This window comes from Colobus angolensis, unplaced genomic scaffold, assembly GCF_000951035.1.
Source record: "Colobus angolensis palliatus isolate OR3802 unplaced genomic scaffold, Cang.pa_1.0 Scaffold25, whole genome shotgun sequence".
NCBI classification, from domain to species: Eukaryota; Metazoa; Chordata; class Mammalia; order Primates; family Cercopithecidae; genus Colobus; species Colobus angolensis.
The window spans coordinates 2,926,752-2,953,347 of NW_012115710.1; the positions used below are offsets into that span (position 1 = coordinate 2,926,752).

General features: G+C 53.8%; 3 protein-coding genes across 8 annotated transcripts; all 3 read left to right on the forward strand.

The window, feature by feature from the left end:
- The first annotated feature begins 1,009 nt into the window (after positions 1 to 1,009).
- On the forward strand, positions 1,010 to 6,717 carry KLK11 (kallikrein-related peptidase 11). Of its 5 annotated transcripts, none has more exons than XM_011946271.1 (6): positions 1,010 to 1,095; positions 3,292 to 3,366; positions 4,161 to 4,321; positions 4,571 to 4,907; positions 5,720 to 5,856; positions 6,251 to 6,717. In XM_011946271.1, the coding sequence occupies exons 2-6, from the start codon at positions 3,327 to 3,329 to the stop codon at positions 6,401 to 6,403; spliced, it is 828 nt and encodes a 275-aa protein (XP_011801661.1). In that variant the 5' UTR covers positions 1,010 to 1,095; positions 3,292 to 3,326; the 3' UTR covers positions 6,404 to 6,717. The 5 variants fall into 5 exon arrangements, with proteins under 5 accessions (XP_011801661.1, XP_011801663.1, XP_011801659.1 ...); XM_011946273.1 differs by having other exon boundaries at positions 4,161 to 4,317; positions 4,642 to 4,907; XM_011946269.1 differs by lacking the exon at positions 1,010 to 1,095 and adding an exon at positions 1,336 to 1,582.
- Positions 6,718 to 9,418: 2,701 nt separating this feature from the next.
- Positions 9,419 to 15,960, forward strand: KLK10 (kallikrein-related peptidase 10). 2 transcript variants are annotated; one of them, XM_011946275.1, is made up of 6 exons: positions 9,419 to 9,550; positions 10,043 to 10,139; positions 11,526 to 11,706; positions 12,635 to 12,909; positions 13,241 to 13,374; positions 13,839 to 15,960. In XM_011946275.1, the coding sequence occupies exons 2-6, from the start codon at positions 10,052 to 10,054 to the stop codon at positions 13,989 to 13,991; spliced, it is 831 nt and encodes a 276-aa protein (XP_011801665.1). In that variant the 5' UTR covers positions 9,419 to 9,550; positions 10,043 to 10,051; the 3' UTR covers positions 13,992 to 15,960. The 2 variants fall into 2 exon arrangements, with proteins under 2 accessions (XP_011801665.1, XP_011801666.1); XM_011946276.1 differs by having other exon boundaries at positions 9,481 to 9,550; positions 10,040 to 10,139.
- Positions 15,961 to 19,070: 3,110 nt separating this feature from the next.
- On the forward strand, positions 19,071 to 25,941 carry KLK9 (kallikrein-related peptidase 9). Its single transcript, XM_011946277.1, has 5 exons — positions 19,071 to 19,200; positions 19,365 to 19,521; positions 21,962 to 22,227; positions 24,628 to 24,764; positions 25,198 to 25,941. The coding sequence occupies exons 1-5, from the start codon at positions 19,158 to 19,160 to the stop codon at positions 25,345 to 25,347; spliced, it is 753 nt and encodes a 250-aa protein (XP_011801667.1). The 5' UTR covers positions 19,071 to 19,157; the 3' UTR covers positions 25,348 to 25,941.
- The last annotated feature ends 655 nt before the right edge of the window (positions 25,942 to 26,596 follow it).

Genomic DNA, 26,596 nt, shown 5'->3' on the forward strand with positions numbered 1-26,596 from the left:
TAGCCGGGCATGGTGGCACATGCCTGTAATCCCAGCACTTTGGGAGGCCGAGGCGGGTGGATCACCTGAGGTCAAGAGTTCAAGACCAGCCTGGTCAACATGATGAAACCCCATCTCTACTAAAAATACAAAAATTAGCCGGGCATGGTGGCGCACGCCTATAATCCCAGCTACTCTGGAGGCTGAGACAGGAGAATTGCAAGAACCCATGAGGCAGAGGCTGCAGTGAGCCGAGATCAAACCATTGCACTCCAGCCTGGGTGACAGAATGAGACTTCATCTCAAAAAAAAAAAAAAGAAAGAAAGCAAGAAAGAAAAACAAACAAACCCCAAAAAACAAGGCTCAAATAGGATGAGGGTCTTCCCTGAGTAGTTACTCAGAAATGGAATAGAAAAAATTACCTATAATAATACAGGCTGGGTACAGTGGCCCACACCTGTAATCCCAGCATTTTGGGAGGCTGAGATGGGAGGATGGCTTGAGCTGAGGAGTTCGAGATCAGCCTGGCAACATGGTGAAACCTCGTCACTACAAAAATACAAAAAATTAGCTGGGTGTGGTAGCGCGAACCTGTAGTCCTGGCTACTTGGGAAGCTGAGGTGGGAGGATCACCCGAGCCGGAGAGGTGGAAGCTGCAATGAGCCGAGATCACACCACTGCACTCCAGGCTGGGCAATAAAGTGAGACCTTGTCTCAAAAGCAAAAATCCAACAATATAAATAAGAGCCATGTTTCTTCATCCAGCACAATGGAAACAGTGCCCAGAGCTTATAAGCTTTTCAAGAGTCCACAAAAGACCCGAGAAGGAAAAAGAAAATTGTTAGCTCCAAAATACCAGACGAAAGCTGCAAAGTCAACATTTATGACCATTTAATCCAATGTCCATAAAGCATAACATTCTTTCCACTACTCAACTGCAGTTGACTTTCTTGTAATCAGCATACATTGTTTCTTTAATGTGGGACGTGGCTTTGTTCTAAAATGTATGCAATGATGCAGGCTGGAGTGCAGCCTTGGAAAGCAGGAGGGCTCGGCCTATGTCTTAAAATTCTCCTGCCCACCCCTTGGATTCTGTCTCCACTGGGACTCAGGAGGTGAGGGGAGAACATCTCTCCAAATGCACTGAAGGGGAATTGGAGGAGGGAGGGAGTGTGGGGTGATCATAACAGCGGAGGCATATTTGCTGAGCCCCTCTGCAGTCTGCTCTTTCCAAATGGACCCTCCTGGAGGCCTGATCCCAACCTTCCCTGCAAGCAGGTCTGTCACCCCCATCTCTCAGATGAAGAAACTGAGCCTCGCAGGGGTGGAGTCCCTTGTCCCCACGTCATAAGGGTAGTCATAGTGGTAGGAAGAGGAAGCACCTAGGTTTGAGGCCAGGGCTGGCTGTTGTCAGAACCTAGGCCCTCCCCTGCCTTGCTCCACATCTGGTTAGGGGAGAAAGGGGAGGAAAGCCAAGGGAAGGCACCTAGCTGAAAACAAACAAGCTGGGCGAAGCAGGAATCCGCGCTCGGGTTCTGCAGATGCAGAGGTTGAGGTGGCTGCAGGACTGGAAGTCATCGGGCAGAGGTCTCGCAGCAGCCAGTAAGTGAAGCGCTGGAGTCGGGCTGCCTGGGAGGCAGGGAGAAGCGGGCAGGTTCCCTTTCCTGGACTCAGCTTCCACAGGCCCTGACCTGCCTCCCCCACCCTCCGGTCCTGCCCCACCTCTGTGACACCCCAGCACCCCCCTCCTTGCAAAGGAGAAGGGAGCGGCCTAGGGGAGGCCAGGGGCCCACCTGGGCTGGGGCTGTGGAAAGGGAGTGACTGGGACAGGAGGAAAAAGAGAGACGGAGATTAGATGGAAGGAGAGGGATTTCGAGACAAATTGCCAGAAATGCAGACAGAGAGACTGACTGAGATAGAAAGATAGACTGAGACACAAAGATAGAAGGAATTAGAGAAAGGGCCACACAGAGCCAGATGGAGAGAGAAGACTGGAGATGGAGACAGGGATGAGGACAGAGAAAGGCAGACAGACACGTAGGGACAGAAAGAGAAAAATCACACAAAGTCAGAATTATTGAATGACAGGGAATGACAGAGAGCAAGACACAGATTCAGAGACTCGGTAGGGAAAGGAAGGCTGCAGACAGACAGACAGAGGGAGGCTGAGACACAGGGAGAAGAGGCCTCTTGGAGAGGTGGCACAGGCAGGCAGCCAGTGCCTCGGAGGTCTACGGGGAGGGCCCCCCCACACCCCGCCCTGGGGCATTAAGGCAGGGCTTGGAGGCCAGTCATCCTGGGCCCGCCCGGGGCCGTCCCCCTGCCTGCCCGCCTGCCTGGTGCCTGGTACCTGGCGCTCCAACCCAGCCTACCTGCTGTAGCCGCTGCTGCCGCCTCTGCCGCCACTGGGCCCCCAGAGCCCCAGCCCCAGAGCCCGTGAGTCCAGGAGGAAAGGGAAGCCATCCCTCCCCGTCCAGGTCCAGGTGTCAGCCCTCCCCAAGGACACCTGTCCCGCTCGGGCACCCATTTCTCCCTCTGCTCTGTCCTTCTCTGCTTGGGTGGGGGTTCCTGGCCTCTCTCTGCACCTCTCACCTCCAATGGCTGTCCCCAGCCTCAGTTACCTTTGATCTCCATGGCTTCAGCTGCTGAGCCAGCCTTCTCCTCCCACCCCCGCTGGCCAGGGCAGCTGAGGGCACTGGACCTCCCCTTGACCAGCCCCGCCCAACTCTGCTTGGCTGTCCTTGAAAAGGGCAGGGGTTTGGCAGGCAGGGGTTCAGCAAGCTGGGTGATGGGGGGCCCAGATATTTTCTGGGGCTGAGCCCCCACTCCCCCCCAGCAGACCTCAAAGGCTCCATATCGCTCTGCTGTGAAGACAATGAAAAAGGGGTGGCTACGGAACGGGGTCTGGTGCCCCTTGTCCTTCCACTCCAAGCAGCTGGGGCCTGGCCAGCTCTCAAGGCAAGAAGGACAACATCCTCTGACATGTGCCGAGGAGGTCCCATGGCTGACTTGAACGGGGCCGGCCCGTGACTTGCCGGTCAAAGCCCCTCCCGACAACTTCCACATGGTTCTTGGTATCTGGGAAGCTTCTAGCTGTGACCAGGCCCTCTCCAAGGCCACCCTCAACACCTAAGATATATTTTAAGTGTTTGGAGATCCGAGTGCTGTGAGAAACAGGGGATTTCCCCAACCTTGTTTCTCTCAAGTGGGGAGCAGGAGCAGGTGAGGGAGAGAGGAGAGGGCATGAGCCAGCCCCCCCCCCGCGACTTCCCTGTAAAGTGATGCGCCCCCATGTCCCTCCTTGTTCCCAGAGGAACCTGGGGCCCGCCCCTCCCCCCTCCAGGCCATGAGGATTCTGCAGTTAATCATGCTTGCTCTGGCGACAGGTACGGCAGGGGATGGGGGCAGGGCAGGAGCCTCCCTCTCGCATCTCTGGGATCCCCTAACCCTCTGTGTCCGGGCAGTGACAGGGCTGATTCCAAATTACGGAACAACCCGTAAGGCATCTGACCTGGGAGCAGCCGTCATGAGGGCCTGGATGCCCTTCCGGATAATCCCTTTAAATGCCAAAGGAGGAGAGGTCAAGGGGGTCCTAAAGGGTCCCGGAAAGGGGCCAGGGAAGCTGGAGTTGGGGCAGTGGTCACTCAAAGCGCACAGGACAGGGGCTACCAACCAACCAGTATGGAAGTATTTCCTTTTTTTTTTTTTCCCCCAGAGGCAAGGTCTTGCTCTATTGTCCAGGCTGGAGTGCAGTGGTGCCATCATGGCTCACTGCAGTCTTAACTTCCCGGGCTTAAGTGATCCTTAAGCCATCTCAGCCTCCCCGGTAGCTGGGACCACAGGCACCTGCCACCAAGCGAGGCTAATTGTTTGATTTTTTGTAGAGATGGAGGCACGGGGGGGTCTCACTATGTTTGCCTAGGTTGGTCTTGAACTCCTGGGCTCAAGCAATCCTCCCACCTTAGTCTCCCAAAGTGCTGGGATTACAGGCACCCGACCCTATGGAAGTATTTTCATCCTTTAATACCCGGCCCCAGCATCCAGCACAACCCAGAGGGACACCAGACCAGGGCCCAGACCACCCACCCTCTTTCTTTCCTCCCCACCCCCATTTCTGGGAGCCCTCCTGGTCTACCACCTCTCCTTCCTGAGCCCCTCCTTTTGCTCTCACTCCCTCCAGGGCTCGTAGGGGGAGAGACCAGGATCATCAAGGGGTTCGAGTGCAAGCCTCACTCCCAGCCTTGGCAGGCAGCCCTGTTCGAGAAGACGCGGTTGCTCTGTGGGGCGACCCTCATTGCCCCCAGCTGGCTCCTGACAGCAGCCCACTGCCGCAAGCCGTGGGTGCGGGGGCCGGGGCGGGGCCGGGAGGGGGCTGGGAATGGGGAGATGGATGGAGAGAAGCTCAGGGATAGGGATGCGGGAAAGGGGATTCGAAATGGGGACGGGTAGTGTCAGCAAGGTTGATGGGCTTGAGTTGGGATTGACGGTGGGGGATGAATGGGGTTCTGATGGGGTTATGACTGGGAAGGGGGCTTCGGTGGGAGACGTGGAAGAGGTTGGAAGCGGAGTGATGTTTCTTCACCCTCAAAGGTGTCACTCACCTCGCCCAACCACGTCTCCCCCGACCTTTCCTCCTCCAACTACTGTCTGTCCCACCTCAGCCGCTACATAGTTCACCTGGGGGAGCACAACCTCCAGACGCAGGATGGCTGTGAGCAGACCCGGACAGCCACCGAGTCCTTCCCCCACCCCGGCTTCAACAACAGCCTCCCCAACAAAGACCACCGCAATGACATCATGCTGGTGAAGATGGCGTCGCCAGCCTCCATCACCTGGGCTGTGCGACCCCTCACCCTCTCCTCACGCTGTGTCACCGCGGGCACCAGCTGCCTCATTTCCGGCTGGGGCAGCACGTCCAGCCCCCAGTGTAGGAGCTCCAGAGGGGAACCCGGCAAGGGGTGGTGGGGAGGGTGTGGTCGTGATTGTGGAAGGGTTCGGGGGATCAGAGATGCGGTTCGCAGTGACGATGGTGGTATAAGTTGAGAGGATGAGTGGAAAACGTCAGGACAGGGGAGGGTGGCTACCGAAGGTGGGGCCTTGGAATCAGGCAGACGGGATATGCAATCATACATCCATAACCTCTTGGTTGCAGGACCTTAGGCAAGCGGCTTCACCTCTCTGAATCTTGATTTTCTTCTCTATAAAATGAGAATAATTATACCCACCTGTCGGAATTGGATTAGAGATAATGTATATCAAGCAACTGGCATAAATCATTTATTGGATAGCAGGCTGGGCACAGTGGCTGACGCCTGTAATCCCAGCACTTTGGGAGGCCCAGGTGGGCAGATCACCTGAGGTCGGGACTTTGATACCAGCCTGGCCAACATGGTGAAATCCCGTCTCTACTAAAAATACGAAAATTAGCTGGGTGTGGTTGTGTAACCCCAGCTAATCAGGAGGCTGAGGCAGGAGAATCGCTTAAACCCAGGAGATGGAGGTTGCAGTGAGCCAAGATCACGCCACTGCACTCCAGCCTGGGCGACAGAGCAAGACTCTGTCTCGAAAAAAAAAAAAAAAAATGCTGGATAGCATTGCTGTTGCTATTGTTACAAGAAGAGAGGTGAGTTGGCTGGGTCTAAGGACAGGGATTCACCCAGGGGCTGGGTCACAGCAAGCACCGCATTAGGGGTAGTGGCAGGGGGCTCATTCCCACAGCCCCTCCCGCTGTTTCCACAGTACGCCTGCCTCACAGCTTGCGATGCGCCAACATCACCATCATTGAGCACCAAAAGTGTGAGAACGCCTACCCCAACAACATCACAGACACCATGGTGTGCGCCAGCGTTCAGGAAGGGGGCAAGGACTCCTGCCAGGTCAGCGGGCAGGGCCTGGGTTTCCAACCACACCCCCATCCCATCCCCAGCTTCAATGACATCTTTACCGACATCCACAATTTCATTCCCAACCTCAACCCGCCTCCCCCTGCAACTCCCAATCCATCTCTTCCCCTGTTCCCATTTCTGACCTCAGCACAAACTTCAGCTCCATCCCTGTTTCCAGCTCCAGCTTTCCCCAAACTCATTTTTGAGACTAACCCCATCCTTTATCCCACCCATAATCCCAGCCTTATCGCCAAGCCTATCACCATTCCCGGTGCCTCCCCATCCTCAGTCTCGGCCCCACTCCTAAGCACCGTCCCCACCTCCTCCCTGTCAAACACCGTGCTCAACACTTTCTCTCACCGATGTTCTCTCTCCCCGTGCCCAGGGTGACTCCGGGGGCCCTCTGGTCTGTAACCACTCTCTTCAAGGCATTATTTCCTGGGGCCAGGATCCGTGTGCGATCACCCGAAAGCCTGGTGTCTACACGAAAGTCTGCAAATACGTGGACTGGATCCAGGAGACGATGAAGAACAATTAGACTGGACCCACACACCACAGCCCAACACCCTCCATTTCCACTTGGTGATTGGTTCCTGTTCACTCTGTTAATAAGAAACCCTAAGTCAAGACCCTCTGTGAACATTCTTTGGGCCTCCTGGACTATAGGAGATACTGTCACTTAATAATCAACCTGGGGTTTGAAATCAGTGAGACCTGGATTCAAATTCTGCCTTGAACTATTGTGACTCTGGGAATGATAACATCTGGTTTGTTCTCTGTTGTATCCCCAACCCCAAAGACAGCTCCTGGCCATATATCAAGGTTTCAATAAACACTTGCTAAATGAGTGAATCTACTGAGTGCTTACTATGTGCTAGACCCTGATCCACTGGCTTTTATTTTATTTTATTTTATTTTATCTTAAGACAGAGTCTCGCTCTGTCACCCAGGTTGGAGTATGGTGGCACTATCTCTGCTCACTGCAGCCTCCACCTCCTGGGTTCAAGCAATTCTCCTGCCTCAGCCTTCTGAGTAGCTGGGATTACAGGTGCCTACCACCACATCCGGCTAAGTTTTGTATTTTTAAGTAGAGATGGGGCTTTGCCATGTTGGCCAGGCTGGTCTCGAACTTCTGACCTCAGGTGATCTGCCTGCCTTGGCCTCCCAAACTCCTGGGATTACAGACGTGAGCCACCGAGCTCGCCCAGCTTTTATTAATTAAATTAAATTAATTAATCTATTTATAAGACAGTCTTGCTCTGTTGCCCAGGCTAGAGTGCAGTAACAATCACAGCTCATGGCAATCTCAGTTTCCTGGGCTGAAGTGATTGTCCAGCCTCAGTCTCCGGAGTAGCTGGGACTACAGGTACATGCCATGAAGTCCAGCTAATATTTTTATTTTTCGTAGACAGAGGTCTCAGTATGCTGCCCTGGCTAGTCTCAAACTCCCGGGCTCAAGGAATCTGTCCTCCTCAGCCTCTGAAAGTGCTGGGATTATAGGCATGAGTCGCTGTGCCTGGCCTCCAAGCACTTTTAAATGTATCAACTAACTTAATCCTCACAAAACCCTATGAGATCAGTACTGTTTTCATACCTATTTTATAGATGAAGAAACCAAGGTGATCTCTTTTCTTTTTTTTTTTTTTTTTGAGATGGAGTCTCGCTCTGTTGTCGCTCAGGCTGGAGTGCAGTGGCGCCATCTCGACTTACTGCAAGCTCCGCCTCCTGGGTTCACGCCATTCTCCTGCCTCAGCCTCCCTAGTAGCTGGGACTACAGGCGCCTGCCACCACGCCCGGCTAAGTTTTTGTATTTTTAGTAGAAACGGGGTTTCACCGTGTTAGCCAGGATGGTCTCGATCTCCTGACCTGGTGATCCACCTGCCTCGGCCTCCCAAAGTGATGGGATTACAGGCGTGAGCCACCACACCCAACCTGAGGTGATCTCTTAACTACCAAGTGATGTGCCCGGAGTAAGGCTCTGTTTGTTTCCTTTCCTGTATAACTGTGCACGCAAAAGTATAACACAGTAAGTAAAGAAGTCAGTCAGCTTGCACATATTAAGACCTAACCAAAGGAGTTTATCATTGTTTTTCTCCAACTTCCGTGATAGGTAATTAGGTAGTGGAGACCTCTGCTGGCCAATACGGTAGCCACTCACCGCACATGGCTCTTCCAATTAAAATTACATGAAGCCAGAAATGCAACTCCTCTGTCTCACTTGTGATGTTTCCAAGGCTGGACAGCCACACGTGGCTGGTAGCATCTGGATTAGCTAGTGCATATAAAACATCACTGCAGAAGGTTCAGCTGGGCAACGCTAACGATGGCCTCTGAAGAGCATGTCCCACAGAGAGAATCCAGAACTCACGATCTTTTTTTTTTTTCTTTGACACGGAGTCTTGTTGTGTCATGCAGGCTGGAGTGCAGTGGCGCGATCTCGGCTCACTACAAGTTCGCCTTCCAGGTTCAAGCGATTCTCCTGCCTCAGCCTCCCTAGTAGCTGGGACTGCAGGCCCGTGCCAACATCCCCGGCTAATTTTTGTGTATTTTCAGTAGAGATGGGGTTTCACTATGTTGGCCAGGCAGGTCTTGAACTCCTGACCTCATGATCGGCCCGCCTCGGCCTCCCAAAGCACTGGGATTATAGGCGTGAGCCACCACGCCTGGCCAACTCAGGATCTTTTGGGACGGTCGGCTCACCTCGCAGGAGAGGTGGCTGGCATGAGCAGTAGGAGCCCAGAGTGGAACCAGGGCCTTCTGGTTGTTAAGTGGACTTGCTGTGTGACATCGTGTGAGTCTGCCCTCTCTGAGCCTCTCACTCCTCACCTGAGATGAGAGAGTTGGCTGAGGTGATGCTGATGCCCCTCGCAGCTTTGACGTCCTGTGATTCAGGGGCCTGTGTGGCACCTGGTGGCACACAGATGGCAGGGAGGATGTGAGATGGCCACACACGGGTATGAGGCAAAGCCACAGCTCCCCAACACACACACGGGCTAGTCACGGGGACACACACAGAGCTCATGGCCACAGGGCAGGCGTGGGTTTCCCTCTTTCCTTGTTTCTGTTTTTCTCAGCCTGGGCGCCTCCCTCCCTCTCTCTCTCTCTCTCTGGCTCCTTTAGCCTTGGTTTGTTACAATCTCCCTTTCCAAGCCAGCCTCTGTCCCTCCTACTCAACCTGCTTTATCTCTGGGCCTTCCTCCTTCCTCTTCCACAGTCTGGCTTCTCACATTGTCACTCTAGGTATGCACTTCCCGCTGATTTCCTCTTTCTCAGTGGCCTCTCATCCCGCCACCCCCAGCCTTCCTGGGGACATGAACCCTCTCCCCGCACCTGGGAAGCCTTCTTGGAACCCGGATCCGGGGAATCCCCACGGAAGCCAGTTCCAAAAGGGATGAAAAGGGGGTGTTTCGGGCACTGGGAAAAGCCTGTATTCCAGGGCCCCTCCCAGAGCAGGAATCTGGGACCCAGGAGTGCCAGCCTCACCCACGGTATAATTAGACAGAGGGAAAGGGAGGGAGGGAGCCCGGGGGTGGGGGTAGGGGAGGGCGGAGAAGCTTCCGGACTCCTCAGGGTTAAAAGGGAAGGTCCGGCCAGGGGTCCCCGGGCAGAGGATACCAGCGGCGGACCACAGGCAGGGCAGAGGCACGTCTGGGTCCCCTCCCTCCTTCCTATCGAAGACTCCCAGGTAAAGCTAGTTGCACCTCACCCGGGTTGGGGTGGATTGTGAGAGGATGAGTGGGGACCCCCGCGCCACAGGCAGCAGCCTGCTTGGAGCCTCGGTTTCTCCACCTGCGGGACGCGGAAGTCCCCCCGCTGTAAGGTTGAGAAAGAGGCTCCCACTGGCTCCGAGCCTCGGATCCCCACCCCTCGCGTGAAGGAGGGGGAAACCCCGGGCGCGGCGTGGCTGCAGCTGGGGCAGCCCGGGCGCGGAGAGCGCTCCCCTCCGGCACAGGGAGGACGGGGAGATGCTGCGAGGGGCGTCATTAGGGTAATTGCGCTCATTACCGCTGTTCCAGCCCGAATCTCCCATCTGTCCGCCCCTGGGGTTATCGGCTGCAGGTCAAAAGTGTGCTCGCGGGCTGGGGTGGCCCAGGCTGGGCGAATGAGCACGGCGAGGTGGGGGTCTCTAACGGAGCATCTATTTTAACCCGCCCCCCGACCACACACACCCTAGCAGATCCTGGCCATGAGACCCCCGCACCTCCACCTCTCCGCCGCCTCTGGCGCCCGGGCTCTGGCGAAGCTGCTGCCGCTGCTGATGGCGCAACTCTGGGGTGAGGCGGGGGACAGAGGGCCGCGAGAGGCGCGGGTGGGAGGCGCGGGCGGGAGGAGAGTGTGCTCCTGTCACCAAGCCCCGCGCACCTCTCCTCCCCCGGGACCGCAGCACCCACCCAGCGCTCCGGAACAGGGCCCACCCCCAAGTCAGCTGGGCCCTTCTGGCTTGGCCACTGGCTGTCCCGCCCCACTCAGGCCCCGTCCGATTTCTGCCACCCAGATCCTCGCTCTTCCGTGGACTCTTCGCCGAGGTCTTTCTCCTCCTCTTACACCGCCCCTTCCCGGCCCCGCCCCATTTTGCACCACCGTGTTTTATCCTGAGTCTTGCCTTACCGCTTTTTTGCCCTCTCTCCTCACTTTTTTCCTTCTTTCTTTTTTCTTTTCTTTCTTCCTTTTTTCTCTTCCGTTCGTTCGTTCTTCCCTTCCTTTTCTTTCTTCTTTCTTGTTTTACTTTCTCTTCTTTCTTTCTCTCTCCTTTCTTTCTTTCTCTCTCTCTCTTTTTTTTTTTTTTTTTTTTTGAGACAGGTGTGCTCTGTTTCCACGGCTGCAGTACAGTGGCCCAACCAGAGTTCACTGCAGCCTCGACCTCCTGGGCTCAAGCATGCTCAACCTCCCAAGCAGCTGGTTCCACAGGCATGCACCACCACACCTGGGTTTTGTTTTGTTTTGTTTTGTTTTGAGACGGGGTCTCTCTCTGTCGCCCAGATTGGAGTGCAGTGGCCCAATCTCGGCTCATTGCAACCTCCACCTCCTGGGCTCAAGCGATTCTCCCACCTCAGCCTCCCAGGTAGCTGTGACTGCAGGCGCATGCGTCCGCGACTGACTTGTGTGTGTGTGTGTGTGTGTGTGTGTGTGTGTAGAGACTGGGTCTCACTGTGTTGCCCAGGCTGGTCTTGAACTCCCGGGCTCAAGCGGTCCAACTGCCTCGATTTCCCAAAGTGCTGGTGTTATAGGTGTAAACCACTGCGCCCCACCCCCTCCCTGTTTTCAATCCCGTTTTGTTATTCCCACCCCTTCTCCTCCCCGCTCCCCGAGTTCTGTCCCCTCTCCCTTACCTCCCCGCCGCGTTCAATCCCCGCCCCTCTATCTAGAACCTGCGGCGTTCTAGCCAGCTCTCTAGGCACGCTGCGTTCATTCCCTGCCCTCCAGACCCACCCTATTCTGTCTCATTACTCCACGCTACCCCATCCCAGCTTCCTTCCACTTTCACGCACTTCTCCTCCCATTCCCTTCGGTGCACGCGAAACCCCCAATATTTCCCTACCACCCTCCCGTTCTGGCTGCGTCCCCCGTCCCCGAACGCAGTCCAGTCCCACAGCCCAGCTCCGACCCCAAACCCAGCCCTTGCCCTCCGTGCTCTGATCCCATCTCTTTTCTTTCTCCAGCCGCGGAGACGGTGCTGCTCCCCGAAAACGACACGCGCTTGGACCCCGCAGCCTACGGCGCCCCGTGCGCGCGAGGCTCGCAGCCCTGGCAGGTCTCGCTCTTCAATGGCCTCTCGTTCCACTGCGCGGGTGTCCTGGTGGACCAGAGTTGGGTGCTGACGGCCGCGCACTGCGGGAACAAGTAGGAGGAGATCCATCCCCGAGGACGCCACGGGGGGCTGTGGAGGCGGCCTCCAGGGAGGAGCGGGCAGGGCCGGGGCACTTGGAACTCCCACAGCTGGAGGTGCGGTCCCTGGTGTCCTTCCAGCAGGAGGAGAGACAGGGCTTGCGCTGTGGCCGCCAGGGGGCGCTGTGGTCCTCCGCATTTCTGGGCCCGGCCTTCCTGTCCCGCTGATTCTCCTTGAGCTTTAGGAGGAGGCGATTGCCTGCAACACATTGAAGCCAGGGTCCGGTGTGGTCGGGGATTTAGAACTAAAGGAAAAGGTTCACTTCGTGAGTCCCCACTGAAGGAGGAAGGGCTGGGTATTATCACAGAGAAAATATGGAGTAGGTCCGAACTCCGTGGCTCAGGCCTGTAATCCCAGCATTTTGGGAAGCCGAGGCGGGTGGATCACCTGAGGTCAGGAGTTCAACACCAGCCTGGCCAACACGGTGAAATCCCCGTCTCAACTAAAAATACAGAAAACAACACCACCAAAAAAATAGCTGGGCGTGGTGGCGGGCGCCTGTAATCCCAGCCACTTGGGAGGCTGAGGCAGGAGAATGGCTTGAACCTGAGAGGCGGAGGTTGCAGTGAGCTGAGATCAAGCCATCGCATTCTAGCCTGGGTGACAAGAGCAAAACTCTGTCTCAACAAATAAAAGAAAATGTGGAAGGCTTACCTAGGTGTCCAGGCCCCCAGCCCTCCTCAATTCCTGCAGATCCTCGGAGCTCAAATCACCTGATTTCTCCTCCCCATGTCCACTGAGGTCCGATTCTCCCCCAAGACCCTCTTCCCTCAGACCCCTCCTATCTCCGGGCCCCAGTATCTGCCCTCACCCCACTGCCCGCGCCCACTTTCCCAGTCCCTATGAAAGGTTTGCCTTCACATGCCTCTTCCTCCCCCCCAGGCCACTGTGGGCTCGAGTCGGGGATGACCACCTGCTGCTTCTTCAGGGCGAGCAGCTCCGCCGGACCACTCGCTCTGTTGTCCATCCCAAGTACTACCAGGGCTCAGGCCCCATCCTGCCAAGGCGAACGGATGAGCACGACCTCATGTTGCTGAAGCTGGCCAGGCCCGTAGTGCCGGGGTCCCGCGTCCGGGCCCTGCAGCTTCCCTACCACTGTGCCCAGCCCGGAGACCAGTGCCAGGTCGCTGGCTGGGGCACCACGGCTGCCCGGAGAGGCAAGAGCTGGAGCTCTGAGGCTGGAATCTCAGGAGGAGGGGGCTAGGGGCCTGAACCCCTGGGTCTGAGGGAGGACAGGCTGGGGACTGGACTCCTGGGTCTGAGGGAGGAGGGACTGGGGTCCTGGATGCCTGGGTCTGTGGGTCTGAGGGAAGGAGGGGCTGGGGACCTGGACTCCTGGGTCTAGGTGGGGAGGGGCTGGGGCCAGGATTCTTGAGTCTGAAGGAGGAGGAGCTGGGGCCTGGAATAGATACAGTCTTGTATCTGGATTCCTGGCTCCCCAAGGATTGGGGGCTGGACCCAGGGATTACTGGCATATTCTCCCTTTAGTGAAGTACAACAAAGGCCTGACCTGCTCCAGCGTCACTATCCTGAGCCCTAAAGAGTGTGAGGTCTTCTACCCTGGCGTGGTCACCAACAATATGATATGTGCCGGCCTGGACCGGGGCCAGGACCCTTGCCAGGTAGGGTCTGAACAAGGAGAGTCTCTGACTCCTGGGAAGGGAGGACAGGGAGGTTATGGGAAAAGAGCAGATCCTGTCCCCGCTCCCCAACTCCATTCCCAAACCCATCCTTGACCCCAACTCTTTCCCAGTCCTAACCCCTCCTCATCCCTATCCTCAATCCCATTTCCATCCTAACCCCACCCCATCCCCATTTCCAAGCCCGTCTCCATCCCCTCACCTTCCATGAACTACAATCCTAACGCCAGTCTCACTGCATCTTCATTCCCGTCCCCCAGTCAATCCTCCATAACCTGAAGTCAACCTCCATTCTCACCCTCCAGCCTTATACCTAATTCCAACCCCATCCCAACCTCGTCTTTATCCCAACCCAACCCCTTCCTTCCCCACCACTGCCCCAGATCCCAAAGTGACAGTTCTCACGTTGGCACATTTATTTGATCTCTCCTTCCTGCCACCCCCAGAGTGACTCAGGAGGCCCCCTGGTCTGTGATGAGACCCTCCAAGGCATCCTGTCATGGGGTGTTTACCCCTGCGGCTCTGCCCAGCATCCAGCTGTCTACACCCAGATCTGCAAATACACATCCTGGATCAATAAAGTCATACGCTCCAACTGATCTAGAGGCCCAGAGGCTCCATCGTCCATCCTCTTCCTCCCCAGTCAGCTGAACTCTCCCCTCGTCTGCGCTGCTCAAACCTCTGCCGCCCTCCACACCTCTAAACATCTCTCCTCTCGCCTCATTCCCCCACCCATCCCCATTCTCTGACTGCACTGAAGCTGAAATGCAGAGAAGCATTATTCCAGAGAAGCAAGGAAGCCGGTCATCGCCCAGTCTCTGAGAGCAGTTATTGGGGTCACCCAACCTGACTTCCTCTGCCACTCCCTGCTGTGTGACTTTGGGCAAGCCAAGTGCCCTTTCTGAACCTCGATTTCCTCTGCAAAATGGGAACAATGACGTGCCTACCTCTTAGCCATGTTGTGAGGAGACTATGGTATAACATGTGTATGTAAATCTTCATGGTGATTGTCATGTAAGGCTTAACACAGTGGATGGGGAGCTCTGACTAAAGGTTACCTGTGTTAATGATCTGACCACATCCCAGTGACAGCACGTCCAGGGAAGAAGTGCACGGGGTAGCCCCCAATCCCAACCCTGCATCCCCATTCCTTAGGGATGGTGGAAGAATCATTTTCCCCACCCTAGTTCCAAGTCCCAGGAACCACCTTTTAACCACTTCCTTCTCATCTCCCACTGTTTCCCACTTCCGGTTCCACCCAACACCAGTTCCTCCTGACTTGGCAGGAACTAGGCTGGCCGTGAGTCATATAGCACCTTCTCTGCCTTCATGGGGCCGCTGGAACTCAAGGGACCTCACTTCGCTTCCATCCTAGCCTCTAAGACCAGAGGACCGAGGGGATAGTGAAGACTGGGGAACTCTTGCCACCTCAACTGCCAAGTTTGTGCCAAGAAACCTCCCTCTGACATTTAGGGGAAAAATCTTTGGTTTGTCTCTTATTAATTGGCTGTGAGATTTTCGTCCTGAAAACTTGGGAGGAGGAATTTTTTGACTCTCCCTGAAATTGGGGGAGGGGAGGGGAGTTAATACACAGAGTCCAGGTAAAGCTAATAGAAGCTGGAGTGTCTACCGGGTGCGGTGGCTCATGCCTGTAATTCTAGCACTTTGGGAGGCCAAGGAAAGTGGATCATCTGAGGTCAGGAGTTCAAGACCAGCCTGGCCAAAATAGCGAAATCCCATCTGTACAGAAAATATAAAAATCAGCCGGGCATATAATCCCATCTACTTGAGAGGCTGAGGCAGGAGAATCACTTGAACCCGGGGGGCCAAGGTTGCAGGGGGCTGAGATTGCACCATTGCACTCCAGCCTGGATGAAAGAGCGAAACTCCGTCTCAACAACAGAAGTTTGAGTGTCTCAGCTTATCCTGAACTTTGAAGCAGTAACATAAGCTAGCTGAATATAGGTACAATAGAAATTTCCCATTAAGCACTGGTTTGTCCTTTCAGTCACCAATTTATGGAGCATCTAGTATGTGCCAGGCCCAGTGCTGGGTGCTGCGGACATACATAGGGGTGATCACAAGGTCCCTCCTGCCGCAAAGCCCACAGGAGGCTGATGTACAAGGTCTGAGCACAGAGTCTGGTACATAGCTCCCTTCCGTGGCCTCTTTCCCAGTCTGCTCACATTAGCACACCCAGGAAATGTCAGTCAGTCATATCAGCTGGGTTTGTCATCCAAGGACCAGAAGCGAGGTCAGTGCAAACTTGAAAACTCGATTCATTTTTAAAGGCAACTCACCAGTCCCTTTAGTCACTCCACAATGTTTATTGAGCCACGTCTTATGCCAGGCCTCAAAGATGAATCAGACCAGGCACTACCCTCAAAGAGTTGCTAGTTAGGTCGGGAAGACAGGCCAGCCTTACATTCCTGTCATTCGGGTGTCCACTCGAAAGTCACCTCCTCCAAGAGGCCTTCCTGAATTGCCCAAGCTAGAGGAGTCCACTTTTGGTCACCCAGTCCTGATGCTCTGTTTATTTTTTTATAGCACCTATTATTCCTGAAATTATCTCATTTATGTTTACTTGATAATGGTCTATGTCACCCTTCCCCACAAATTCTGTGAGGACAGTGATGCAGATGTTTGTTCACTGTGATTTTCTAAGCACCTGTGTTGTGCCCGGCACACAGAAGTCACCCCCATTGCTATGTGAACACAGCACAAATAAATCAGTGCTGTAACAGAAGGGGGTATGGGGTACACCACATCAAGTCCACAGGCTGTGCCTGAAGGAGTCAGGAAAGGCTTCTCAATGAGGGGACATTTGTGTAGGGGTTTAAAGGATAAGTAGGAGTTCACCAGGTAGAGAAGGAAATGCATTTCAATCACTTTGCTGTATGACTTTGAGCAAATTACTTGAATGCTCTGTCTTCCTCAGTTTTCACTCTGTGAAATGGAGACACCTGCTTACTTAGACGCTCGTGAGAGTTAAATGAGATAGGCTGAGCGCAGTGGCTCACACCTGTAATCCCAGAACATTAGGAAGCTGAGGCAGGTGGAATGCTTGAGCTCATGAGTTTAAGATCAGCCTGAGCAACATAGTGAAACCTCGTCTCTACTAAAAAAAAAAAAGAAAGAAAAATAGCCCTGCATGGTGGTGCACACCTTGTAGTCCTAGCTACTCAGGAGGCTGAGGCAGGAGGATTACTCGAGTCCAGGACATTGAGGCTGCAGTGAACTATGATCATGCCACTGCACTCCAGCCTTGGCAACAGAGACCCTGTGTCAAAAAAATAATAATAATAGAAATTAAATGAGATAATATACATGCAAAGTTTACCTAACACCAGGCACTGATAACACAGTTGATAAAGGTAGCTATTAAAATGTTCCTTGTTTTTTTCTTTCTTTTCTTTTCTTTTTATTTTTTTTTTTGAAAGTCTTGCTCTGTTGCCCAGGCTGGAGTGCAGTGGCACAATCTAGGCTCACTGCAATCTCCACCTCCCGAGTTCAAGAAATTCTCCTGCCTCAGCCTCCTGAGTAGCTGGGATTACAGGCACCTGCCACCATATCTGGTTAATTTTTGTGTTTTTAATGGAGATGGGGTTTCACCATACTGGCCAGGCTGATCTTGAACTCCCAACTTCAAGTGATCCACCCACCTCGGCCCCCCCAAAGTGCTGAGATTACAGGCGTGAGCCACCGTGCCCCGCATGAGCCACCGCACCTGGTCTAAAATGCTCTTAATAGTAGTGAAGGTGGCACTTAGCACATAGTGGATACCTGGTCCCCAAGCTCAAGGGCTTCCCCATCTGGAAAGGGAGTGGGACAACTGCAGGCAAGGGTGAAATGCGCTATGATAAAGGCACCGCAGGTTTCTGCGGGGGATGGACAGACATTGAAGGCTTACCATGTGTCAGACCCTGTTGTGCTCCATGTGTGTAAATTTGCTTAATCCCCCCAACAACCCTCGTTATTGCTGCTACTTAACAGATGGAGCAGGCCGGGTACGGTGGCTCACTCCTGTAATCCCAGCACTTTGGGAGGCTGAGGCGGGTGGATCACAAAGTCAAGAGTTCGAGACCAGCCTGGCTAACATGGTGAAACCCTATCTCTACTAAAAATACAGAAGTTAGCTGGGCATCGTGGCACACGCCTGTAGTCCCAGCTGCTTGGGAGGTTGAGGCAGGAGAATTGCTTGAACCCAGGAGGCGGAGGTTGCAATGAGCCGAGATCGTGCCACTGTACTCCAGCCGGGGTGACAGAGCAATACCCCATTTTGGAAAACAAAAAACAAAAAAAACAAAAACAAAACAAAACAAAAAAAACAGATGGAGCAACTGAGAGAGGTCTGGTGACTTGCCCAAAGTCACACACCTCATCACTAATCACACCTAATCATTGAGATACAGACACATGTGGTTCAGTTCCAGAGTCCGTGCTCCACACCATGACAACATAGTGAGAGAACATTCAAGGGGAGCCCAGACCCAGCTTCATAACCAGGCCTGTGGGCAGGAGAAAGTGGAAGGGATTGTAAGTGCCCAGGGGAGGCAAAGATGGACTCTGCCTGAGGAAACCAGAGATTTCCTGGAGGAGGGAGCATTGAGGTTGGGTGTTGAAGGGTGAGTAGGAGTTCACTAGGAAAAGAAAGATATGGAGAAAGACATTCACTCATTCAATGAACATCTCCTGAGGACTTCTGTAAGTCCTGTTCTGCCTGGAACTGGGTGATGCTGGGACACAGAGATGACTCAGACCTGAGCCCAGCCCTCCAGAAGCTGTCCACCTGGTGAGATGGAATGATGAGGAGAGAGGCAGGGAGGATGAGGTGATGGAAAGGACAATGGGGTGGGAGGCAGGGAGATGGATGAAAAAAATGTATAGCAAATGTTCTCAGAGTTTGGCAAAGATCAGGATGTACTAAGAGAGAACACAAGGCACTTGCTTCCTGGAGGGTTGGGCAGCTGGGTCCTTGGGTGGTGGAGCTGTGGGGAAGGGGGCAGGTTATGACAAGAGTGGGTTAATCCAGATGGAACCAGATTTCTCAGCATTCTAGGAGAGGGCCTTGTCCTTGTGGGAAGAGGCCCAAACCCCCAGGGCAGGGAAGGTTCTGCGAGGTATGTAAACCTGTGCAGCTGCCTGCGGTCTCTGCCTCTCTCCACCTGGGTTTCCCTCAATTTTTCTCATGTTCTCTCTCCTCCTCCCGCTCCTCCTCTCACCTGGCGTCCTTCTGTGCCTGTGCCTCCCTCTCTTTGTATCTTTTGCTCTTGTGTCTGAGTCCTGACTCTGTCTCCCACCCCAGCCTGCTTTCTGGTGGTCCTCCTGCACATCCCTCCAGCCTGCCCTATCCAAAATGAACCTGCTGCACCCCAGGACCTTAGGCCTCAAGGATCTTCCTACTTTTCCAGCACACAAAAGACTCTGTATCTTGTAGCCCAAGGTGATGAGGAATGAGGGTCCCCACTCTGAAGACCCCAGAGGAGGTGCCCACAACCTCTCCACACCCCCAGCACTCCTCCTCCATTCAGTCACGCTCTGGCCCAGCAAGCCGCCAGTTCATCCCGAAAGGGGGTCCCCCTGCACTTACCTCCTCTCCCAAGGCCCCTGTCACAGCCCCAGGGCTTCCCCCTCCCCCAAGGACATTTCCCAATCCCGATTAATCACAGGGGCGGCCCCATGAAGGAGGAAGGAGATGGCATGGCTTACCATAAAGAAGCACTGGGCGCCGGGTTCACGTTCTAGGATCCAGGTGCCCAGGGGTCATGAAGCTGGGACTCCTCTGTGCTCTGCTCTCCCTGCTGGCAGGTGAGGCTCCGGGCTGGCTGCCCCTTCACGGCTGTACTAAGGTCAACTTGCTCTTCCCTCCCGTCCCAGGCTTCTGCCTCTTGCCCCCTAGGCTTCTCAGCATCCTCTCCCTGCCCTCCCAGCCTGCTCCTCGCTGACCCCTTTGTCCGTCGTCCCCACCCCAGGGCATGGCTGGGCAGACACCCGCGCCATCGGGGCCGAGGAATGTCGCCCCAACTCCCAGCCTTGGCAGGCTGGCCTCTTCCACCTCACCCGGCTCTTCTGTGGGGCGACCCTCATCAGTGACCGCTGGCTGCTCACAGCTGCCCACTGCCGCAAGCCGTGAGTGACCCGGGCTGGCCACGCTGGGGAGGGAGCTGGGGGTCAGGAGAGAGTGAGGGGTGCTATAGGCTGGAAGTGTAGAGCCTCCACTTCTGATACCAAAAGTTCAACTCTTAGAATTAGGAAGGGTAGCCTCCCACATCCTAAAATTCTAGAGTCCAACAATATCTCGTTTGAGCAGTGTAAGATTCGAAACTTAGGCTTTTCGAATCCTAGACTGACCCAGAGAAATCCAGAATCGTAGAATCCTAAAATCTTGAATTTATGAAATTCTGCAATAGCCTCCACAAATTCTAGAATCATAGATTTGCAGACTATTAGAATCTTAGCAGTCTGGGTGAGCACTGCCCCGAGGAATTATGGTGCCAGTCACGTGCGCAAGTTTAAATTTCTGGTGGACACATTTAAAAAATAAGGAATGAGTAAAATTAATTCTGACAGATTTAAATTGACACACTCAAAAACTTATTTTGACATGTAATCAATGTTTAAATAAGTATGAATGATACAGTTTACTTTTGTTGTAGTACTAAGCCTTTGAAATCTGTTCTGTATTTTACACATATAGCCTGTTACAAAATGGACTAGCCACATTTCAAGTGTTCAATAGCCATAATGGCTAGTGTGATCCTACAATCTTAAATTCAGAGCTTTCTAGATTCACTGAATATTGAAACTCACAGTACTAGAATCTTTGATACACAGTATCCTAGAATATTGAGTTTCAGAGAATTCTGGAGTCTCAAACTATTTGAATCCCAGACTCTTAAATTTCTAAAATCTATAGATTTACAGAATTATGAAATTCTAGTCATTGTTTTTCTTTTTTTTTTTTTTTGAGACGGAGTCTTCCTCTGTTGCCCAGGCTGCAGTACAGTGGCACGATCTCGGCTCACCGCAACCTCCGCCTCCTGGGTTCAAGCAATTCTCCTGCCTCAGCCTCCTGAGTAGCTGGGATTACAGGCGTGCGCCACCACGCCAGGCTAATTTTTTTTTGTGTGTGTGTTTTTAGTAGAGATGGCGGTTTCATCATATTGACCAGGCTGGTCTCGAACTCCTTACCTTGTGATCTGCCCAACTTGGCCTCCCAGAGTGCTGGGATTACAGGCATGAGCCACCGCGCCCGGCCAAAATTCTAGTCTTTTTGTCCCAGAATATTAAAATTCTAGGTTCAAGTCTTAGATTTAATTCAGATAATGTTAGAATCCTGGAGTTTTTTGATCCAGGGGAATCTGGAATATTAGGATCTTGGATTCATAAAACTCTAAACCTTGAGCCTCAAGATTGTAGAATCATGAATAATAGGGTGTCAGAATCTGAGAATTCGAGAATCTTAGATTCTGGGCATTCTAATAGAATCCTGGAAGCTACCTGATGCAGGAATCCTCTCTCCATTGCCTCTGAAAAGTGACCATCCATACTGTTCCCATTTTCTTCCCTCCAGGAATAAAGCACTGATGCTGGTAAGAGATGCTGTGTGGGAATTTCCCATCACGCATTGCTCCACGATGGGCCCTCTTTTAACTTAGTCCTGTACATCAGGCTGGGACAACAATGTTCAGGTTTCAGCCGAAAGTCAAACAGGAGAAATGCAGAGATATGAAGGTGGAAGAGAGTCAGAGGCAGGGGAAGGGTAGGGGGATGAGGGGATATAGGGTTGAGGACTATTTTCCCAGATCCAGAGCCAAGACAGCAAGAATGACAAAGAGACAGAGACAGATGTCTCTGGTTCCCCAACCATGAATTTCCAGTCATTAGCCTGCTGCCTAATGTCAAAGGTCAGAGACTGGGGAATAGACTTGTCGACCCCAAAAGGATCCCAGCTGTCTAGGGCATGGGCCAGAAGGGGAACAAGTGGGCTGGAACTGTGGTAAGGGCTTAAGGTTAGACACCAGGAAGACATGCATTGAAGGGTGAAGGATATGATAGACAGGAAAAGCTAAGGCCAGAGATGCCCCCCAAGTTGGGGATTTTCCATATCCCATCCCCTTTCACACATATACACACACACCACTCAGACATACAGAGCCACTCCCACAGAAGCCACCAGACCTGTGGGGGCAGGGTTGGGCTGTTGTTATGTGGTAGGTGGGGCCCCCCGTGCCCACACCGTTCCTGGGGACCCAAGTCACCACCAAGTCTCCAGGTGAGTAGGGAGGAAGGTGGCTCACTCAGCCTGGGACTAGGAGGGGGTGCTTTGTGGGGACAGCTACAAAGGTGGGGGCACACAAAACATCAGAGTGAGGACCAGGGACACAAGAGGAGGTGTGCCCCTTGCTTAAAATAACAGTACCCTGGGCTAGACATAGATGATGAGGGCCCAGAGAGGGTGTGTGGCTTCCGGAGAGTCACACAGCACCCTGATGGACAGGAAAAGAGGGCTGGGACTGAAAGGACCTTTACCTTCACCCGGCTTGACCTCTGAGGCCTGTCCCAGCAGGTATCTGTGGGTCCGCCTTGGAGAGCACCACCTCTGGAAATGGGAGGGTCCAGAGCAGCTGTTCCGGGTCACAGACTTCTTCCCCCACCCTGGCTTCAACAAGGACCTCAGTGCCAATGACCACAATGATGACATCATGCTGATCCGCCTGCCCAGGCAGGCACGTCTGAGTCCTGCTGTGCAGCCCCTCAACCTCAGCCAGAACTGTGTCTCCCCAGGCACACAGTGTCTCATATCAGGCTGGGGTGCCATGTCCAGCCCCAAGGGTATGACCTGGCCCAGACCTCTCTCTGAAACCTCTTGCCCGGGATCTGGCTCCCTCACCTCTCTGTCTCTGCCTTTTCATCTCTATCTTCTTCCTTTCTCTCTCCTCTCTCTCTCTGTCAGTCTATCTATCTGCCAATCGATATATTTAATCAAATCTAAGATGCTATAATTTTTTTTTTTTTTTTTTGAGACGGAGTGTCGCTCTGTCGCCCAGGCTGGAGTGCAGTGGCCGGATCTCAGCTCACTGCAAGCTCCGCCTCCCAGGTTCACGCCATTCTCCTGCCTCAGCCTCCTGAGTAGCTGGGACTACAAGCGCCCACCACCACACCCACCAAATTTTTGTATCTTTACTAGAGACAGGGTTTCACCGTGTTAGCCAGGATGGTCTCAATCTCCTGACCTCATGATCCACCCGCCTCTGCCTCCCAAACTGCTGGGATTACAGGCATGACCCACCGCGCCTCGCCGATGCTAGAATTTTTAAGTTGTGCCATTATTTTATGAACTGCAAAGAAGGAGAAAAGGGAGAAGGAGGAGGAGGAGAAGAAGAGGAGGAGGAGAAGGAGGAGGAGGAGGAGAAGAAAAAGAGGAGGAGGGGGAGGAGGAGGAGGAAAGATCCCATTGATTATATAACATCATTTTCTGGAAGACACATTCTAATTTCAGAGTTTTTTTGTTTGTTCGCTTGTTTGTTTTTGAGACAGGGTGTCGCTTTGTTGCTCAGGCTGGAGTGCAGTGGTGTGATCACAGCTCACTGCAGCTTTGAACTCCTGGGCTCAAGCAATCCTCTCTCTTCAACCTCCCAAGCAGCTGGGATTACAGACATATGCCACCACATCCCACACCTGGGTCATTTTTTTTATTTTTAGCAAAGATGAGGTCTTGCTATGTTGTCCAGGCTGGTCTCAAACTCCTGGCCTCCCAAAGTGCTGGGATTACAGGTGTGAGCCATTGTGCCTGTCCCAGAGATGTTTAAATGTGAAAATACATTCATCTTAGAATGGGAATAAAGCCATGTCTCTCAGAGTCACGGATCACTGACCCGTTAGCCAAATTGGGTCAGTGGATTGCAAAAACAGTCTGAATTTGTTGCTGCCAATATCTAAAACTTGGAAGGTTTTATACAAAAGCCAGGTTTCTGGATTCACTTGAAAAAGTTTGAAGAACTCACATTCCCAAAATAGCAAGCACTGGGCTGAGTCAATGGAGGCTGCCCCCTTCAGCCAAGATAAGTTCTCTGATCCACCCCAATGGACCCCAATGTGTCCCTGCACAGCCCCCATCCCCAACTTCTGTTTACCAATTCTGTTTATCATGTCCCTTGATGCATCCGAGACTGCACTCATGTCTTATATAGATACACATATGTATTATATATCCATATCCACATCTATACTGACTACACTGTATCTGGTATTTCTGTCTATGTCTCTGTCTCCATCAGTGACCATCTTCCTGTGAATCTCTTTCCCTTTTATCTCACTGCCTTCCTTCCACCCCTTGAGGTCTCTGGGTCTTTCTCTATTTCTTCCTCTTTTTTTTTTTTTAAGAGATGGAGTCTCACTCTTGTTGCCCAGGCTGGAGTGCAGTGGTGTGATCTCGGCTCACTGCAACCTCCACCTCCTGGGTTTTAAGCAATCCTCCTACCTCAGCCTCCAGGGTAGCTGGGACTACAGGTGTGCAACAGCACGCCCAGCTAATTTTTTGTATTTTTAGTAGAGATGGGGTTTCACCATGTTGGCCAGGATGGTCTCAATCTCTTGACCTTGTGATCTGCCCGCCTCAGCCTCCCAAAGTGCTGGGGAGTTATATATGCATCTCCTATTGTCTCTTGGCTCTCTGCATGCATCTTTCTGTTTCTCTTCCTTTCTTCTTCTTTTTCTTTCTTTCTTTTTTTTTTTGAGATGGAGTCTCGCTCTGTCTCCCAGGCTGGAGTGCAGTGATCAGTCTCGGTTCACTGCAACCTCCACCTCCCAGGTTCAAGTGATTCTCATGCCTCAGCCTCCCGAGTAGCTGGGATTACAGGCGCCTGACATCATGCCAGGCTAATTTTTGTATATTTAGTAGAGACAGGGTTTCACTATGTTGGCTGGGCTGGTCCCAAACTCCTGACCTCAAGCAATCCGCTGGCCTTGGCCTCCAAAATGTTGGGATTACAGGTGTGAACCACTGTGCCCGGCCAACCCCTCTCTCTTCTTGGCCCTCTTCCTCCTTGTCTCCATTTGTTTCTCTTGCATGCTATGACTGTCTCTTTGTCACCGTCTCTTGTCTCTATCTTTGAGAGTCCTAAATGTGGCTCCATGGGTCCTTTGGAAAAGCTGCAGGGAGGACTCAGGGCGGTGGGGTGCTCAGTGTGTTGGAGACAGTTGCGGATCCTTGACAGTTCTCTTCCCTGACAGCGCTGTTTCCAGTCACACTGCAGTGTGCCAACATCAGCATCCTGGAGAACAAACTCTGTCACTGGGCATACCCCGGCCACATCTCGGACAGCATGCTCTGTGCGGGCCTGTGGGAGGGGGGCCGAGGTTCCTGCCAGGTGAGACCTTATTCTGGGGGAAATGAGGCTGTCCTGCCAAGCTTTCTAGGATTTAGGGGAGCAGAGGGGTTGGCCCCCAGCCTTCCTGGGTCAAAATGAGAAGGAGACTGGGATACCTGGTTCCTGGGAGAGGACGGGACCAGGGCCTGGACTCAGTGTAAAAGAGAAGAGGTCTGGAGGTCCAGACTTCTGGATCTACAGGAGTGGGCTGGGCGTCCAGAGTCTGAGTCCTGGGGGAGGAGATTAGGTCCTGCCGGCAGGTGGGGGCTCTGAGCTTTTACTCCTGGGTCTGAGGGAGAAGAGGCTGGAGATGGGGGACTCTCGGATGTTGGAGGAAGAAGGGCTGGGGCCTTTCTGGGAAGGAGGAAGTGGCCTGTGTAATTGTCATGAGCAGAGTGGCCTAACAGTTCCTCTGCCCTTCTCTCGCGTACAGGGTGACTCTGGGGGCCCCCTGGTTTGCAATGGAACCTTGGCAGGTGTGGTGTCTGGGGGTGCTGAGCCCTGCTCCAGACCCCGGCGCCCAGCAGTCTACACCAGCGTATGCCACTACCTTGACTGGATCCAAGAAATCATGGAGAACTGAGCCTGCGAGCCACAGGGGCACCTTGGAAAACCAAGAGAGGCCGAAGGGCACGGGGTAGGGGGTTCCCGCAGGGTTCCAGCCTCAATGGTTCCCGCCATTGACCGCCAGCTGCCCTGAGACTCCCCTCTGGACACTGAGACTCTGCCCCTGAGGCTCCGCCCCCTCACGACGTCAAGCAAGACACAGTCGCGCCCCCTCGGAACGGAGCAGGAACACGCCCTTCAGAGCCCGTCTCTAAGACGTCACCGACAGCCATCACCTCCCTCTCGGAACAGCGCAGCCTGTGGCTCCGCCCCAAGGAACCACTTACACAGAATAGCTCCGCCCTTCGGAACTTTGCCCAATGGGACTTCCCCTCGGGACTCCACCCCTTGTGGCCCCGCCTCCTTCACCAGAGATCACTCCTTCGTGATGTCAGGGGCGCTGTAGCTCCGCCCACGTGGAGCTCGGGCAGTGTCGAGCTCAGCCCCTTGTGGCCCCGTCCTGGGCGTGTCCTGGGTTTGAATCCTGGCGGGGACTTGGGGGAAAATTGAGGAAGGGTCTGGATACCTTTACAGCCAATGGATGATTTTACAGTAAACGCGGGAAACCGCACCTTCTTCCTGCCTGAGCTGTGAGACGAGCGGAGGGCAAATGGGTGGGCGATGAAGGGCTGATGAGGGCACCGGTAGCGCCTTGCAACTCCTCCTTAAACCCCTAGGAAGTCCTGCCTAAAGTCTCTCTCCATCAGCCCTATTGCAGCAAGACTCCTGGGTTCTGCTTGGGTTGGTCTTGCCGCCTCCAGGGGAAGGGGAAACCAGGTCACAGTGCCTCCCAAACCTGCCCTCCCAGATCCCGGACCTCTCAGGGGGCAGCGGGCGGGGCCTGATCCACCCTCTGGTTTCCGACCCAGGAAGACCTGCCTTTCTTCGGTTCCGGGTTACTGGCAGCAGCCCCTCCTCCCACAAAAGATCAGGCTCCAAGCTGCTCCTTTTAAAAGTACTTAGAATTTAGCCCCCAGCTTCCTCCTCCCTCACACCCAGGAATCCAGGCCCCCAGCCCCTCCTCCCTCAGACCCAGGAGTCCTGGCCCCTAGCAGCCCCCTCCTCCCTCAGACCCAGGAGTCTGGGCCTCCAGCCCCTCCTCGCTCAGACCTAAAAGCCCAGGTCCCAGCCCCTCCTCCCTTAGATTTAGGAGTCCAGGTCCCCAGCCTCTCCTCCCTCAGACCCAGGAATCCAGGTCCCCAGCCTCCTCCCCTCTCAGAACTGAA

What these genes read in the sequence shown, in the direction of transcription:
- KLK11 (XM_011946269.1), top strand. Translation starts at nt 1,522, where the DNA reads ATGCAGAGGTTGAGGTGGCTGCAGGACTGGAAGTCATCGGGCAGAGGT. An exon ending in CAGCACGTCCAGCCCCCAGT is followed by an intron (nt 4,908 to 5,719) that starts GTAGGAGCTCCA and finishes CTGTTTCCACAG; the next exon opens with TACGCCTGCCTCACAGCTTG. An exon ending in GGGGCAAGGACTCCTGCCAG is followed by an intron (nt 5,857 to 6,250) that starts GTCAGCGGGCAG and finishes CCCCGTGCCCAG; the next exon opens with GGTGACTCCGGGGGCCCTCT.
- KLK10 (XM_011946275.1), top strand. Translation starts at nt 10,052, where the DNA reads ATGAGACCCCCGCACCTCCACCTCTCCGCCGCCTCTGGCGCCCGGGCT. An exon ending in GCTGATGGCGCAACTCTGGG is followed by an intron (nt 10,140 to 11,525) that starts GTGAGGCGGGGG and finishes TTCTTTCTCCAG; the next exon opens with CCGCGGAGACGGTGCTGCTC. An exon ending in GCCGCGCACTGCGGGAACAA is followed by an intron (nt 11,707 to 12,634) that starts GTAGGAGGAGAT and finishes CCTCCCCCCCAG; the next exon opens with GCCACTGTGGGCTCGAGTCG.
- KLK9 (XM_011946277.1), top strand. Translation starts at nt 19,158, where the DNA reads ATGAAGCTGGGACTCCTCTGTGCTCTGCTCTCCCTGCTGGCAG. An exon ending in TCTGCTCTCCCTGCTGGCAG is followed by an intron (nt 19,201 to 19,364) that starts GTGAGGCTCCGG and finishes TCCCCACCCCAG; the next exon opens with GGCATGGCTGGGCAGACACC. An exon ending in GCTGCCCACTGCCGCAAGCC is followed by an intron (nt 19,522 to 21,961) that starts GTGAGTGACCCG and finishes CTGTCCCAGCAG; the next exon opens with GTATCTGTGGGTCCGCCTTG.